This window comes from Amblyomma americanum, chromosome 11, assembly GCF_052857255.1.
Source record: "Amblyomma americanum isolate KBUSLIRL-KWMA chromosome 11, ASM5285725v1, whole genome shotgun sequence".
Taxonomy (NCBI): domain Eukaryota; kingdom Metazoa; phylum Arthropoda; class Arachnida; order Ixodida; family Ixodidae; genus Amblyomma; species Amblyomma americanum.
Window position 1 is genome coordinate 54,590,833 of NC_135507.1, and position 17,468 is coordinate 54,608,300.

At 45.6% G+C, this 17,468-nt stretch overlaps 1 protein-coding gene across 1 annotated transcript in view; it reads right to left on the bottom strand.

Moving 5' to 3' along the window:
* Positions 1-17,468, bottom strand: part of LOC144110413 (uncharacterized) — a 55,991-nt gene that overhangs the window by 1,989 nt on the left and 36,534 nt on the right. The window contains exons 5-9 of the mRNA XM_077643291.1: positions 14,788-14,944; positions 13,294-13,415; positions 11,219-11,348; positions 8,613-8,777; positions 2,799-2,936 (exon numbers count right to left, since the gene is read on the bottom strand). Of these exons, the coding sequence (XP_077499417.1) occupies positions 2,799-2,936; positions 8,613-8,777; positions 11,219-11,348; positions 13,294-13,415; positions 14,788-14,944 (712 nt within the window). The remainder of the gene's footprint in view (positions 1-2,798; positions 2,937-8,612; positions 8,778-11,218; positions 11,349-13,293; positions 13,416-14,787; positions 14,945-17,468) is intronic.

Genomic DNA, 17,468 nt, shown 5'->3' on the forward strand with positions numbered 1-17,468 from the left:
TCTGTATATCACGTCATGTGGACCTGCCAAACCCATCCGGCTCTCGTACCGTCCGGAGACCTGAGAGGCTGTGCTGGTCAGCACCCAACCGGTCGACCAAATGAAAGGAGCTGTTTTCAGCACTGAATTCCTAAACTACAGGCTCCACCGATTCACAGCCGTAACCCTCCGTAATATGAAGCCGCCATGGTGGTTCAGTGGTTATGGCGCTCGGCTACTGACCCGAAAGACGCGGGATTGATCCCGGCCGCGGCGGTCGAATTTCGATGGAGGCGAAGTTCTAGAGGCCCGCGTACTGTGCGACTGCGCGATGTCAGTGCACGTTAAAGAACCCCAGGTGGTCGAAATTTCCGGAGCCCTTCACTACGGCGTCCCTCATAGCCTGAGTTGCTTTGGGACGTTAAACCCCCATAAACCAAACCCTCCGTAATATGTTGGATAAAGAATTTTCTTCCTCTTCTCTACCAGTATGATATAAGAGCTCTGGTTGTACAGACATCTGACTTGGTTCGCGACATTCGGCAATTTTGGGTTACCTTACAAAGATTGAAAGATAATATACCCCCGCCTGTTCCTTAAGCACAATAGGCTTAAACCAATAATGAATGTAAATGAATATGTCCTAGAGAGGACGACTATATTTTAGTGCACCCAGAAGTAGCTACACACAGACTGTCATTGCGATAGGCCTTTTATCATGCAATGGACTGTGTAGCCAATTATCACGACGATAAAATTGGGGCCGGCATCGCAGTGTGTCCTAACCGAAATTATCCGCATCCACATGACTCCGAGTAGACGCTGTCACAAGGTCACAAAGTAGCGCAGCACATTACTACACTTCTCACTTCTTCACCTTACAGCTAGCGAAAAACGTGGGCGTTTTTAACGCGACAGTATTAGGGAGCTCGTGTCGCAGAAAATCAGGCGTCGTCACCCCCCCCTCCCCTCGAAAAAAACCCCGAAAAATACCCAGAGAAGCAACAAAGGACGTAGGTGGGCCAGCTAGGCCATGTGACCTTGTGGAGTAATAACAACCTGCACACAGTGGCAGGTGGCAATTAAATAAATTATTGGTCGCGAGGGGTTGCTGGGATGAACACCCTGGATCGTCCAAGTCCCACCGCCGGCACCACATGCCATTGCAGGCCAGTGGCTCGTTGCTTAATCCATGTCAAGCATTCTCACACAAAAATATTGATTATTCAAAAATTGTAAGATACTGTTACGTAAATAATGAAGGTAATAGTGCATTCTTCTGACGTCTTAGAAAATCTTTCTTATAACGCATTTCCATTCATCGCATCGAGCATTTAAGACTGCCTTAGAAAACAAACGATAGATGATAGAAAAACGCTAACAGGAAAAAAATTCAACACAGCCGTCGGGTGGTCGGCGGATATATTGATTGTTGCACAGAAATGTGATATTATATGAAAATTTTGCGTTCATAAGCTGTTTCCCGTTCAGAAATGCTTTTTTCCGGAATTGCTGGGTACGCGCTGCACTACTGCGCCATGACTGGTGTGAGGACTCCCAGGCGTCAAAATTCTGCTCAAAAATGCCCAGTTTTGCGCATATGGGCATTAACCCATACCTTTAAGGCGGACCCATGAAGGTAGTTTCACCGGTACCACGAGTAAAACCTCGAGTTTTTCCTCCACTCGAGGAGTGATTCGAGTGGAGGTTTGGATTCTGAAACAAAGAACCCCAGGTGGTCGAAATTATTCCGGAGCCCTTCACTACGGCACCATTTCCTTTCCCCCAAAAAACCAATTATTATTATTATTAAGAACAGTCCCAGCTTGGAGTAAAAGCTCGAGTTTTTCCTCCACTCGAGGAGTGATTCGAATGGAAGTTTGGATTCTGAAACAAAGAACAGTCCCAGCTTGGAGTAAAAGCTCGAGTTTTTCCTCCACTCGGGGAGTGATTAGAGTGGAGGTTTGGATTATGAAACAAAGAACAGTCCCAGCTTGCAGTAAAAGCTCGAGTTTTTTCTCCACCCGAGGAGTGATTCGAGTGGAGGCTTGGATTCTGAAACAAAGAACAGTCCCAGCTTGGAGTAAAAGCTCGCGTAGAGACATGCTTATGAATTCGGCGGTAAGTCCTTCGCTGGCGGACAAAAATAAGCATAACCTAAAAGAGCCGCCGAATAATTCTTTATTACACTCCAAACAGAACGGTGTGAATAGGGAGAAAGCTGTCCTCTAGGGCAATACCTTGCACAGAAGGCGGGATACAGAAGGATCCTCAGTATCTAATGTCCGAACAAGCTAGTTACTGCGTCTAACCGCCACATTGGTTGGTCAAGAGAAGGGCTAATCATTTGAACCAGGACAGGGTGATTCAAGGGGAAACATTTATATTCGTTCCTGGGTTCCCTCCAATATCGCCCTCATCAAGACGTCGGCAATTCGTTCTGCGAAATGAAGGGAACAAGACGGACCGTGCCAGGCAGCAAAACAAAAAAAACGATCACTTCGACTCGTGCAGCATAATGGAGGTTAGCATTAGTGTTTCCCCCTGGCGGTGGCGAGTGGGGTGATCCACTCCCGCCACTCTCCCCACCCCTCGACCACCAACTTGTCGTCTCACCCTCTCTTCACTTTCTTCCTGCCCTCTACTTCTTGCTCTCTCACTCTCTCAACTTTCCCCCTCTTCACTCTGCCTCCGGTCAGTAATGGCTTCGCACGCCGTCAACGCTGGACATTTTTTTGGCTTTAATTGAGCCTTTAATGCGAACCCAACATAATGCCTAGCGGATGAGGAGGAAACGGCCCTCTGGCCTGACCACGCACCTTTTCTGCTATCTGCGTAGAGTTTTCGAACATCACGAGCGTATGGTTGCCCCAGATTTGCAGAATAGTAGACTTGGTGGCCCTGTCCCGGGGGTAGATTTTGGAGCGACAGATGGCGGCGTTACGACAGGTGCATGCCTGAAACAAAAGCAAAAATTCACAGGCGATTTTAAGACGTGAGGCGACCAATCTGCGGTAGCAGTGTTGGTTGGACATTCCTCATTTGCATTCGTCACCTTACCATTGAGTCTTTGCGTTCGATTTCACCGTAGCTTTATGTGTTGGCAATGCGATAGCATTAGCGGCCATTGGTTTTACTGAAAGTGACGTCACTTCCTGTTTGGTGACGTCGCTTTCCTTAAGCCGATGGGAATTAATGCTGTGGTCTGGTGACGTCACTTCCTACCTGCTAATGGGCAAACTTTACGAATGACGAAACGTTTTGGTCCCATGGGATTTCGAATGGTGTAGTATTAAAATAGTAGAACGTAGCTACTATTTCAAACTGTGTCCGAAGTACGCCTATTCTAATTCCGCGGCTGTGACCGCACGAGGATACTTCAACAGCACTTGTAGAGGCATATTCGTCTGCAAGTGGACCGCAATGCAGCTGATGCTGAGGACTATGATGGTGACGGTGCATTGAAAGCGAACATGGTAGCGCATGCGAGATAGCCTCGAGCAAGACGTGCCGCAGGTGTTTTCTTCACAGCGCTCCCTTGGAGATTGTCGCGACAGCGCCCAAGTTCAACGCAGAATGCGCTTTGCCACCAGGCAAAGAAAGAAAGAATGCAGAAGGAAAGAGGAAAAAAATTGCGAATTTTGGCGTGTTGACGCTCGGCAATGGCTATACAGAGACGCTGCAGTTCACTATCGCTTTTTTCCCTCTTTTTACTTAGAACACTGCTGTCATCAAGTATTTAGTTATTCCGCGTTTTGTCGTACTGCATTCTTTCGCATATAAACTTTGTATACGAAGCCCTCCCCCGCGCATTCGAGATTCGTAGCGTAGGCTGTCAGCATACGGTCACATGACCAGTCTCGTGATCGGATGTTGACGCTAATGGATTCATGGTCACGTGGCCATCACCAGGCACGTGACCATGCACCAGTAGCGATCGCTGCGGTAACCCATGTTGCCGCAAATTGTGCATACTTTGCTGTACATCTTAGAAACCAGCAAACAATAAACAGCAGCCCGGGAAGAGCTTCCGGTGAGTTTAGTGCGTTACGCAACAGAGTGTAATCACTTAGCAATTTAATGCGTTAGCATTAAAAGCACCATCGGGAAGAAAAAAATTCCAGGGGTGCACTTAAGTCTGCTTGGGTGCAGTAGTGCGAAAGCATTTCTCTTTCTGCGCGTTTTTCCTCCCTCATGTGCGTCAGTCATCTCGCCTAGGCGCGCTCCATCTGTTGGACCAGCGCCGTACATTGCGAGGTGGTGTTTCAGTGGATGCCGCATGATGGCGCCGCGAATGCACTCCAAGCCCGAAGAAAATTTACCGGAAACGTACATCTGTAATTTAGATGCTCATTATTACGCGTGTACGCCTCGGTACATATATCAAAGATACCTTTTTGAGACATCTGTGCATTCATTCCGTCATTATTTTTATTGAGTTCGCGCGAACACGCTCTGCCCACAACTTCCATCCACAGCTTCCGGTGACGTCACTCATGAGCCAAGTATCACTTTGACATTAAAAGTGCCTGGCGGTGTAGTGTTGTGCACACTCGACACCTGACATATGGTTGATACAAGCAATAGCCACCTGCCACTTTGGTCAGCAGAGATGAGCAAAGAACACAAGAACAAGGTGTCTGACTAGTCGGTAGTGCACACTCAGCAAAAAGCAGTAAAAAGAAGGTAAGCTATCCCCTTGTTTCTATAAAACTGAGTGCGGCAGCTAGAGGACAGCTTACTTGCTTTTTATTCCCATATAGGCGTATGTTTAGAGTGTATACCGAAAGAAAAATTGGCGGTGGTTTAGCTCTGGTTAAACCTGGAGTGACGCGATAGCTACGGCTGGCTGAGTGTAACTTGATGAGTTGAATTCCAAAGTCAGTCTTTCACCGCTCCGTTTCGTTGGGCGTTCCTTCTTCATCTTCGCCCCACTTGACAGGGCGCATGCGCACGGCTGTGGCAGCTCGGTTTCACCGGCGCGCAGCGCCGCCGACAGCAGCAGCTGCTCCGCACCGCGTGGGTCGTCACGTAACCAACTAGGTAACGAACCACGTGGTCAGCCACGGCGCCGGAAGCTCCTCCACACCACGTGACCAACCACGTGACAGCGTGGCGGCGCAGCCACGCTGAAGGCTCGAAATGCTACCCTAATGTAGCTATCATTACAAAAAGTGCTGGTGTGTGTGTGTGACTCGTTTCTTCCTGTGTCGTCTTTCCACGCGCTTCCATGGACTAACCTGCAAACCTTCAAATACAGCATGATCCCATAATTTTGCAGATAAAAAAAGAGAAGTAACGAAAAAGATAAAAATTCGATAAATCGAAAAGTACAAGAGCAGCGCGCTTCGGTTCGCACAAGAATACACTGATTAAACGCGGGATTTTTTTTTAATAGCGAAATTTATTACTGCCAGAAAAGTCATATTTACCACATTTGCCGCCTGGCTGTTCAGCCTTCCTGTTATGTCAGTAGTTTCTACAGTGGTGCTACAGTGCCACCTTTCAGCCGCAAATGTGGCTGTAAAATTCTGTATTAATTATTAGAAGAAATCCCATGTCTAGCAGTGCCCCAACAGGGACCCTTAAGTGTAACTAAGTTAAGGAAACCGCATCTCACTACTGTTTCTACTTTTCTAATGACGGAAATTTTACTCTTTCTGCGACTTTTTGATTATCCTATTTATTTATTTGAACTACCTTACAGTCCCGTAGGGCATTGTGTAAGGGGGGCGGCAAAACATCAACAACAAATCTAAAAGGGGACAAACAAAGACAAGGGAACAAGGCACTATACATGATCAGTAAAAAATTGGATACACTTCAGTATAATACAAAACAGTTGACGTATGGATCATCCTGCCGCCTTAAAATGACCATCAGTTTAACAACTGTGGCCACCGCTAATATGCAACAGGCTAATTTTAGAGACATTGCATTGATGTTTTGTGAGGCAGTACTTGGAAAATTTTTGGGACCGTCCAGTGGGAACTTTGATCACGATAAAGAGATAACGCGCACCACACAAGAACGGTCCATATACACATCATGTATACTTATGGACTCTTTATAGACTTATAAACTATTATATATATTATATATATATATATATACCTTGTCTGCTATATATATATATATATATATATATATATATATATATATATATATATATATATATATATATATATATATATATATATATATATATACGCATGAAAGCAGCAGATTGGACAGTCGTCGCCGTAGCTCAGTTGGTAAGAGCACCGGACGCGATATTCGGAGGTCGTGGGTTCGGATCCCACCGGCGGCATGGCTGTTTTTTCTGCTGCTTTATAAGTAATTTTCTTTAAAACCGATTGATTGGCACTACAAGTTAAAAAAAATTGAAAACATTTTCTATGCACCTTGGTTTCGGTGACTGTTGGCTTCCTTAATATATATATATATATATATATATATATATATATATATATATATATATATATATATATATATATATATATATATGCTGGTGAACACTCTCAAGGTTCGCTTACAAGTAAGACATAAATACCCACAAGATCAGCAGATTGGACAGCCGTCGCCGTAGCTCAGTTGGTAAGAGCACCGGACGCGATATTCGGAGGTCGTGGGTTCGGATCACACCGGCGGCATGGTTGTTTTTTCTGCTGCTTTATATAATTTTCTATAAAACCGATTGATTGGCACTACAAATTTAAAAAAAAATTAAAAACATTTTCTATGTTGTTGGCTTTCTTAATACGTTTGTCAAACTAGCCCCTCATTTCCTTTACCTTGTCTGCTATATATATATATATATATATATATATATATATATATATATATATATATATATATATATATATATATATATATCTATATATATATATATATATAATAGTCTATAAGTCTATAAAGAGTCCATAAGTATACATAAAATGTATATGGACCGTTCTTGTGTGGTGCGCGTTATCTCTTTATCGTGATCAAAGTTCCCACTGGACGGTCCCAAAAATTTTCCAAGTACTGCCTCACAAAACATCAATCCAATGTCTCTAAAATTAGCCTGTTGCATATTAGCGGTGGCCACAGTTGTTAAACTGATGGTCACTTTAAGGCGACTGCTTTATATAATTTTCTTTAAAAACACCGATTAATTTCCACTACAAATTATAAACAAATAATAATAAAAAACAGATTAGAAACATTCCCCTATGTGCCTTGGTTTCGTTGACTGTTGGCTTCCTTAATATGTTTGTCAAACGAGCCCCTCATTTCATATGCTTTGTCTGATATATATATATATATATATATATATATATATATATATATATATATATATATATATATATATATATATATATATATATATAATGTTACGTGGCAGCCAGCCGAAAAAAAGAGACGCTATGATCGATGGCAATGAGATGATTTAATGGCCGGTAGCCTAGCGCGAGCGCTCCTGCCCGCGCCACTGCACAGTTCGTCTTCTTCGTTACACTACCCGGGGCCACCGAGCGATCGTCGCGATCGGTGACAAAGAGACGCGCGAAGTGGTTACTGGCTTAAGAGGATGGTTGGACAGGAACGAGAAAGGGGTGAGGTGCTGGCCGCCACGATGAATAAGATGGCTGAATGATTCCTGGCCTTGAAGCTTCCGGGCCGCAGGTCGCCAAGAGCTGACGGTCGAGTTCCCAGGACGCGCCGAAACGGCCTGGGCAGGGGATCGGTGTCTTCAGGTGTAAGCGCCATCTCGGGTCGGTGGGGTCGATAGGTCAGGTCCTTGCGTCGGGTTCAGTTCGTCGTGTTGAGTGGTCGGTGCGGGGGACGGGGCGGGGGGAACAACGGCGAGGTCGGTTCGGGTCTGGGGCACGGCCGAGCGACGCACGCCAAGAACTCACGGCTGACGACCACGGCTGACGCAGGACGCCGAAGCTCCCCGGACCAGGATGTCGATGGTACCCCGCACCTCCACCAAATGTTACGTGGCGGCCAGCCGAAAAAAAGAGACGCTATGATCGATGGCAATGAGATGATTTAATGGCCGGTAGCCTAGCGCGAGCGCTCCTGCCCGCGCCACTGCACAGTTCGTCTTCTTCGTCACACTATATATATATATATATATATATATCTTCATCGTCTATATAACACACACACGCACACGCACACACACACACGCACACACACACACACACACACAAATATATAGATATGTCTCTTCATTGTCTATAGACCGTCTATAGACAAAGGTCCACTAAAAGTGCATGGTCATAAATATATATAGCTTGTCTACAGACTGCCTATAGTATTTGTATTGCCTATAACTATTCTCTAGCATTTGTCCATAGACAGTCGATAGAGTTTAACGAAATAATTATATGGACAGTCTATAGACTGTCTAAAGAATTGACTGGCTCCATGCAGGCTATAAAAACATCAACGGTGGCTGTTCCAGCAGGGTTCCAAAACGTCTGACCACTCAGAAAAAGTTTGATAAAATTTTTGCACTCGTAACCATTGTTCTCTTTCCTCGGGTTGTGCGGAAACCGCCACCATAAGCACATCTTCGAAACCGTCTCGTTCTCGGCGCAGACAGCAGCCATCAAAAAGGGGGATGAAGTAGCTGCACTTACCGCCGCATAGTCAAAAAAGGTGGTCCTGTTTGCCGGGAGGATGGTTCTGCCGTTGAAGTCGTTCCTCATGCGGGAAGCGCGCGCGTACATTGCCAGCGAGAGCAACAGGAACCGCCCTCCAGCCGTGATGTCATTCAGGCTGGAAAGGATCGGCTCGGTGGTGTTCTGAAGTGTGACAGGACAGAGGACAGGCAGGCAGTAAGACTGAGCCTGAGGAGATAGGCCTCCGCCCCATACCCCAACTTACACTCAGCATTTCTGGACAAAATCATTTTTAAACAAGAAAAAGTTCGTGAACGCAGTATTTTTTTTTCATATATCGTTTCAATCAATATATCAGCAGATACTCCCTGGGTGGCTTGGAATTCTTTTTTGCTATTAAGGCTTTTGCTGTCGTCAGAAACGTTCCCCATGAGTTTTCTTTGGCAGCCTTAACTACTCGATGGGAGCGATGGAGAAACTTCAGGTGTAAACTGCGCACCGGAATAACGGATAATTACGGTCAATATTTCCATAACAGTACCTTACAATATTCGAATATTCAAAATTTTTTGTCCAAGAATGCTGGACATGCTGTTGCGGGATGAGTGAAATGAGTTAATTACAAACAAAATTATAAGAATAGGACAGGATAGTCGTTGATATCATCACAATGATATCAGCGACCTTATCGTACACCTGATCTTGTTATTTCATGGTCTCCATTACCGGTGTTCTTTTCATCTTATCAACCACGCGCGAGACCGTTTATTGGGATGGCTACTCGTTGTAGTCGATAGGAGGCGGCCACCAGTAAAACGACCCCAGCAGCACATCTAATCGGCCCAATATTGGAAATGTATTGGCAAAGGTTACTCGATTTTCACGTCACCTGGGCAGAAAAACTGCGCACAAGTTATGAATTCTGAGACTGTTCATACCCGTGCCGTTATTTTCAAACAAAATCAGTGAAACAGATCCAGCATGAAAAATGCATAGACAGGGCATCCGAGAGATCAATTAAAAGCTAAATAAAAATGCGCATTTGAGCCTTTATGAAGTTAATGGGGACTAAGGTGCACATTTTATTCGCTCCTTGCAGACTCCTTCACGTGCCAACCTCCTCCAAGTGGCCCCAGGGAATAGTCAGGCTTAGAAGCGCAGTTTCTTGACTGGCATGACCACGGAGCTGCGTGCTTGGGCCACAGCGCCTACTAGTGACTCAGGCACAGGACACCTGCAGCTGCCAGTTAAGAAACCGCGCTTCTAATTCCCTGGGGCCACTTGGAGGAGGTTGGCACGTGGAGAAGTCTGCAAGGAGCAACGAAAATGTGCACCTTAGTCCTCATTAACTTCGTAAAGGCTGAAATGCGCTTTTTATTTAGCTTTTAATATATCTCTCGGATGCCCTATTTACGCATTTTTCATGCTGGATCTGTTCCACTGATTTTGTTTGCAGATAACGGCGCGGGTATGAGTGAGTGAGTGAATAAACTTAATTGCTCTAATAAAGGAGTCTTGCTGCTTGCCCGAAGATTGCCGTTGTCTTCCAGGCTGAGCGTGGTTGGCGCCCCTAGTCCAAGGCACCACTGTCCCTGGCCATCCGGCATGCGTGGCTCACTAGGTCTCTTTGGACATTGAGGTGGTTGCTGGTTAGCCGGCACTCCCACTGCTCCCCATTTGGCTCTTTGTTACCTCGGAAAGCTACATTGTGTATGCATTCCCATGCGATATGATACAGCGTGGGGGTTGCCCCGCACCACGGACATGTATCCCTATACTGCTCCGGATACATCTTATGTAGAATGTGAAGGTTGTGGAATGCTCCTGTTTGGAGTCGTCTCCAACATGTCGCTTCATATTGTGTTAGCAGAGGATGTGGCTGGGAATATTTGCGTCTTCTGCCTTTGATGAGGTTGAGGATAGCTGCGTACGTGAGCTCTACCGTTATGAACAGCCTCAGAAATCATAATTTCCAGCTAGCTGCCGGCGTCTCTTATAATAATTGTCTATAAGCTTTATATTGACTTTTTATAGACTCGATTGCCTCCCTATATATATCTTCTTTTGTTTATTGATAGTCTATAGGGTTCACAGTGCTGTGGCACCACAAGAACAAGGACGTAGACGGAGTGACGACAACAGAAGTGCTCACTAACAACTGACAAAATTTATTAGAAGCACATAATATATAGAAAAAAGACCAACGGTTACATGCTTCTAGGTTACACGGTTACAACGGCGCTTACGTGCTTGTAATAAATTTTGTCAGTTGTTAGTAAGCACTTAAGTTGTCGTCACTCCGTCTATGTCCTTGTCGTTGTGGTGCCACAGTACTATGAATTCGTACCAAGTCACCCAATTTTCAACCCTTTTGTAGTCTACAGAGTTTCTATATACAAATGTCGCGCACGGCCATAACTTTATATATTGCCTATAAACTGTCAATGGGATTTGTATTGTCTATAGAGTAGTCTATAGGATTTGTCTATAGAGTGTCTACAGACTATAACAAATGTCTATGGACAGTCTATCGACTGTATAAAGAAAAGTTTCGACGAAAAAGGCAGAAGTGCTGTTCTCGCTTCAGCACGCTGGCAAATTCGAATGCATCGAGGCTAACTCACCAGCGTCATGAAGTTGAATTCGGTTAGAATGTCGTAGTCAGGGTTTGGTGGGGCGGGATACGTGTCATTGAGGAAGTATACTTTCCCGATATGTATCTTCAAGATGACTATGCTGATACGCGGGAAGAGCCTGTTGAAAAAATACAGAAGACAGCAGCCTTGAGACACTTGTGAACAACAACTTACACAACAGGGAAATAGCACTTTTGTTAGGGTGAAGAGGAATAGGCTTTAATCGCGATAACCCTAATTTGGGGTTGCATGGCATGCGCTGACAGTATTAAATGAAATTGCGCGAGTCCCGGCGTCAGCATGCCCAAGCAACGATTTATTGACAGCGCATTCTACTGCGTTGAGATCAGTTGCAGTGTCCCTGCACGGCAAACAATTCAACGTTGCCAGGCACACTATGTTTTTCTGCCAAGCCACGAGGGCTTTGAAACAATACGCAAATGCGTAACGGGCACACGTTGGCACGCGTGCCTCAAATTAAATAGAAAGTTACAAGATGAGTATTTAGAGGAGGTGAAGCCGAAAGATTTATTAAACGAAGCATGAGAGCGCGTAGCGGACAAATCGAGCCCGAAAGTGGGATTTTCAGCATGTACAGACGCCGAGTGTACACAAGAGTATACAACAGCTATGTCTCACCGGTACTAACCTATGAGGCGGAAACGTGGAGGCCAACGAAAAAGCTTAAGAGAACTTCTTGTTGGGCTAGTTAGTAATTGATAATTTTACTTTAAAGGCGCCAAAACCACACACACACACACACACACACACACACACACACACACACACACACACACACACACACACACACACACACACACACACACACACACGCACACGCACACGCACACGCACACGCACACGCACGCGCACGCGCACGCACACGCACACACACACACACACACACACACACACACACACACACACACACACACACACACACACACACACACACACACACACACACACACACACACACACACGCACACGAGAGAAGAGAACGAGACAGAGCGCCATATACAACTGGGTCAATTTAATTAAATTAATTTAACTGGTTTAATATAACCAGTTGTGAGTGGCGATCTGCCCAGTTCTCTTCTCTCGTGCGTATGTAGTTTTGGCGCCTTTAAAGTTAAAGTTAAGGTCACAGTTTAAGTTTAAGGTTTCAGCTTAAGTTAAGGAATACACAGCGAGGCATGGAAAGAAAAATGACAGGTGAAGCGTTAAGAGACCGGAAGCGGGCAGTGTGGGCGAGGGAACAAACGCGGGTTAATGACATCCTAGTCGAAATCAAGAGGAAGGAATGGGCTTGGGCGGGGCATGTAGTGCAGAGGCAAGATAACCGCAGGTTATTAAGGGTAATAATAATAATAATAATAATAATAATAATAATAATAATAATAATAATAATAATAATAATAATAATAATAATAATAATAATAATTGGTTTTTAGGGGAAAAGAAATGGCGCAGTATCTGTCTCATTTATCGTTGGACACCTGAACCGCGCCGTAAGGAAAGGGTAAAGGAGGGAGTGAAAGAAGAAAGGAAGAAGAGGTGCCGTAGTGGAGGCCTCCGGAACAATTTCGACCACCTGAGGATCTTTAACGTGCACTGACATCGCACAGCACACGAGCGCCTTAGCGTTTTTCCTCCATAAAAATGCAGCCGCCGCGGTCGGGTGCGTTTTTGGATTCCAAGAGAAGACAAGTGTAGCAGAGGGCGGCAGAAAGTTAGGTAGGCGGATGAGAAAGTTCGCGGCATAGGGTTTTTGGAGGCATAGGGTGGGCGCAGCTGGCAAAGGACAGGGTTAATTGGAAAGACATGGGAGAGGCCTTTGCCCTGCAGTGGACGTAGTCAGGATGGTGATGATGATGATAAAGTTTGTAACTCCCCTCCATCATGTATTAGTTTCTTAGTTGTATGAAAGAAAAAGCTAAAAAACGAAACGCACATTTTGTTGTTTTATGTAGCGTGTTTGTCTGTCGAAGTCCGCATTTTTTAATAATGTGGCTGAACGGTGTGAACAGAAGAGGGCCCCACTGCAGCAAGTGCGTGCTCACCTGATGGCCTCCAACGGCCCATCCGCCAGCGCTTGTGCTTCATGTTTCGTAGTCACCCCCATTCCTACGGCGCAGTGGTATTCCGGTGGAGAGGTCTTCGCTCTCAACACTTCGTGAACCAGCTGCGAAGGTTGGCACAGTTCATTCGAGCTCAGCCATGGTCCCAACGACGCACCATAGCAGGGAACAACGCTCGGCAAGGCCTATTCGCCCCTTTGTATACGGGCCGCACGAGCTCAAAAACTGCCGTTGTTTTGGGAGTTCTATTAATAATTAGCCTCCCTGTATAAGAAACACTCATCACTTAGCCACGCTTTTCTGGGAAGGTTTCGTAGAAACTTCTCTCTCTTGTGTCAGTCATGTCCGCCCAACGCACACTGCAGAAATTTCATAGATTTAATAATAATTGGTTTTTTGGAGGAAAGGAAATGGCGCAGTATCTGTCTCATATATCGTTGGACACCTGAACCGCGCCGTTAGGGAAGGGATAACGGAGGCAGTGGAAGAAGAAAGGAAGAAGGAGGTGCCGTAGTGGAGGGCTCCGGAATAATTTCGACCACCTGGGGATCTTTAACGTGCACTGACATCGCACAGCACACGGGCGCCTTAGCGTTTTTCTTCCGTAAAAACGCAGCCGCCGCGGTCGGGTTCGAACCCGGGAACTCCGGATCAGTAGTCGTAGATTTTTCATTTTCTGCGAAATTCCCACTGCGCTCTGTCTATGTGTGTATGTCCTCCTTCCCCTGTCCTCTTTGTTTCTCATAGTTTCAAAATGGACGAAATTCACCGACTAGCCGGACAGAAGACACTTTTCGAGATTTCGTGAATATTCTTTCTTTTGGGTCAGTCATATACTCGTACATCGCGCTCTCGGGGAATTTGGTAGATAAATTCTCGGCTTTCCACAAATTACACTTTTTACGAAACTGCCCTTCTATAAGAAAATATTGTAGACAACTCGTTCTTTTCCATAAGCTGCACTCCCCATGAATTGTCCTTCTCTCAGAAAATCGAGAGCACTAGAGAATTAGGACCTTTGTAAAGTAGCCCTCGTCCATTGACTGCCCTTTCCTCGGACGATTGCGTTTGCCATGGGTTTCTTTCGAAAAACTGCAGTCTCCCCAACACTGCGTTTTTTTATCAAAAATATCATGCATAATTAACACGTTTTGATAACCTGCTTTGACTCGTAAACTGCCTTTTTTCTGATGAAATTTTGTAATATTGTTACCTTTGTGGAAGCGGCATTCACTAATAAACTCCAAATTGCGACAAATTTTGTGAGCAATTAATGTACATCATGTTATAGCTCTCACTATCTCATAAATTACTTTTTCGCCCCAGATTTCACGGATAGTTTGCAATTTTATGTTAGCACTGCTGCACTTTTAAGTTAGTATTTTCTCGGAAAATATTGATCACAATTGCCATTTTTGTTTAAGGACAACTCTCAGATTAGATCCCCGCTTGAGAGATTTATCTTCAGTAACTCACGCTTAGGTACCGCAAGTCCCCTGTCTTGATGGTGTTGAAATCTACGTCAGTCTTGTCGATGTTCAGCATGCCGAAGTGGACGAACTTCTGTCGAAAAAGGTCCTCCATCGCAGCCTTGACCTTCGATGAATCATTCGCCACAATACCACCAATGGTCCTGCACAAGGACGCCGATTAGGGCGATCAAGTCATTTATGCCTAGAACAGGGTGCCTTGCTCGATTTGTTTCCACTGAAGAACAATGTAAGTGCTAGCTAGGGTAGAAGTTTCTAGATAATAATAATAATAATAATAATAATAATAATAATAATAATAATAATAATAATAATAATAATAATAATAAAAATAATAATAATAATAATAATAATAATAATAATAATTTCTTTCCGGAAGCAAAAAGCTTCACTACGCTAGGTAAAACAGTCGCCGCGTACGCCTCCGAATGATTTTGAACGACCTTCAGCCCAACCACGTTAGCCGTGTATGACCATATGTGGTGCAGTTATGGTGTCGAACCATTGACCCCTGGCATTTACCTATGACCTTTAGTGGACCTTTGACATTGGGCAACCTTTGGCGACATTTGACCTTAAGAAAATCCGATGGAGCGATGTGAAGCCACGTGAAGACATCCGATGGGGGTGTCGTAAGACCATGTGATACCACGTCATAGCCACGTGGTCGTGTGGGCGTATATAGAACGGCTGTCGCGAGCGTGTAGCGGAGCTGCCATGGACGAGCCTCAGACGCTTAGCAAGCGTGCTTGCTTTACGCTGAATTCCAGGGTTAGCCAAGTTAAGCCACTACCAATTTTTGCTCAGATAGAAGGAAAGGAGCTGCCACGGAAAAGTTGGTTCGTAGATGTTGCGAAAATGTGGACAAAATGCACGGGTGAATCAGCGTAGAGCGTCTGCTGCCGATTTCGCAAGCAGGAAAGGATTTGGTCTTTCGTGGATGGTATAGGCACAGTTTACCTAATGTCCTTAGATACGTCCTCCCGTAGGGCTTGTCGCTTTTTTTGACTATCCAGGTGCTTTAAGTTAGCCCACTTTCACTTCAGAGATAAAATATGTTCTCAAGTCAGGGGACCTGAGCTTTAACAAAAAAAGTAAAAGCGCTTGACAAGCTGTTGCCTGTTAGGTGCCATCTCTTGAAAAAAAATATCACTTGGCTAGATAGCTTGGTAACTTGCGAAGAAACCTCTAGTGTGTCAAAGTGATAGGGCGCTGAGAATTGTTTTTGAGGAAAGGAAGCAGTAATTATCTCACATATCTCGGTGAGTGAGTGAGTGAGTAAAAACTTGATTGAAAGAAAGTGTAGATTCGTGGTCAGTAAGTGAGGTCCAGACCATGTAGGTCTCGTACCGCACAGGCCCATTCGACAGCCTTGACTTGAGTGCCTCGGTCGTCGCTGACCTTTACTGAAAGCCACGCGTCAGATGAGGGAGCAGCCATGAGATCTGGGGGTGGGGGATGTGCTTTACAGTCCCAGATTATGTGGTCTAAAGTACCTTTTGCATCGCAGAAGCGGCAGTTAGGGCTGGAGGTTGTAATAAATATGTGCGAGTACACATTTGGGTTGGGGAAAGAGTCGGTTTGTAGTCTTCTCCACGCCACCTGCTGCTCCCTTGAAAGGGAGGGGTGCGGCGGCGGGAACTGCCTACGTGCGAGTCTAAAATGGGTGGTGTGGTCGTGATAGGAGGTAAGCGCTTCACCGGTTGCCTCCGGGTTCGGACCGTCTACTGCTCGGCCGGCTTTAACTCGAGCTTGTGCGTTGGCGGCCTCGTTTCCGGGGTTTCCGGCGTGCGCCGGGACCCATACCAGGTCAATGTCTCGGAGGGGGGATGTGTAACATTTTCCAGGATATTTCTGGCCGTGAGTGAGATGCGGCCTTTGGCAAAGTTCGCAATGGCATATTTGGAATCGCTAACGATGGTTGTAGCGTCCGTAAAGGCGATAGCAGCTGCAATTGCAGCTTCTTCCGCGGTTTCCGCGTTCTTGGTAAATACTGTAGCGGCCATGAATGGAGTGGCCGGGTCCGGGTCCTGAGGATGAGATACCCCACAGATGGCGAATCTGTGGGGGCTGTCTTGGTAGTTGGCTGCATCGACGTAGATGACGTCTGGAAGACTCTGCAAGCGTCGATGCAGAGCTCTGGCTCTTGCTTCCCGCCGACCCTGTTGGGTTTGCGGGTTCATGTTCTTGGGTAGAGGTAATATTTTTATCTTTTTTCGGATATGGCTAGGAACGGGGCCTGGATGGTCCGCCATAGGCTCCCCTTCGATGCCAAGTCTGTCCAGGATGATTCTGCCCGCTGCAGTGCTGGAGAGTCGAGCCGTCTGTGTTGTTAGGTGGGCTTCCTTAAGTTCAGAAAAGGTATTGTGTACTCCCAGGGCGAGGAGTTTCTCGTTGGCTGTGAATTTAGGAAGGCCCAACGCCGTTTTGTATGCATGCCGTATTAGGGTATCGATCTTTTGTTCTTCTCCTTTCTTGAGATGGAGATATGGGAAGGCATATGTAATTTTGCTGATGACGAATGCTTGAAGGAGTTTGTATAGGTCGTGCTCCTTCATGCCTCGTCTCTTGTTGGCGATGCGCCTGATCATGCGCGCCACCCGGTGTACTGAGCTTTCGAGTCTCCCCAGTGCTACAGTGCTGCGGGAGGTGTTGGAGATGTGGAGT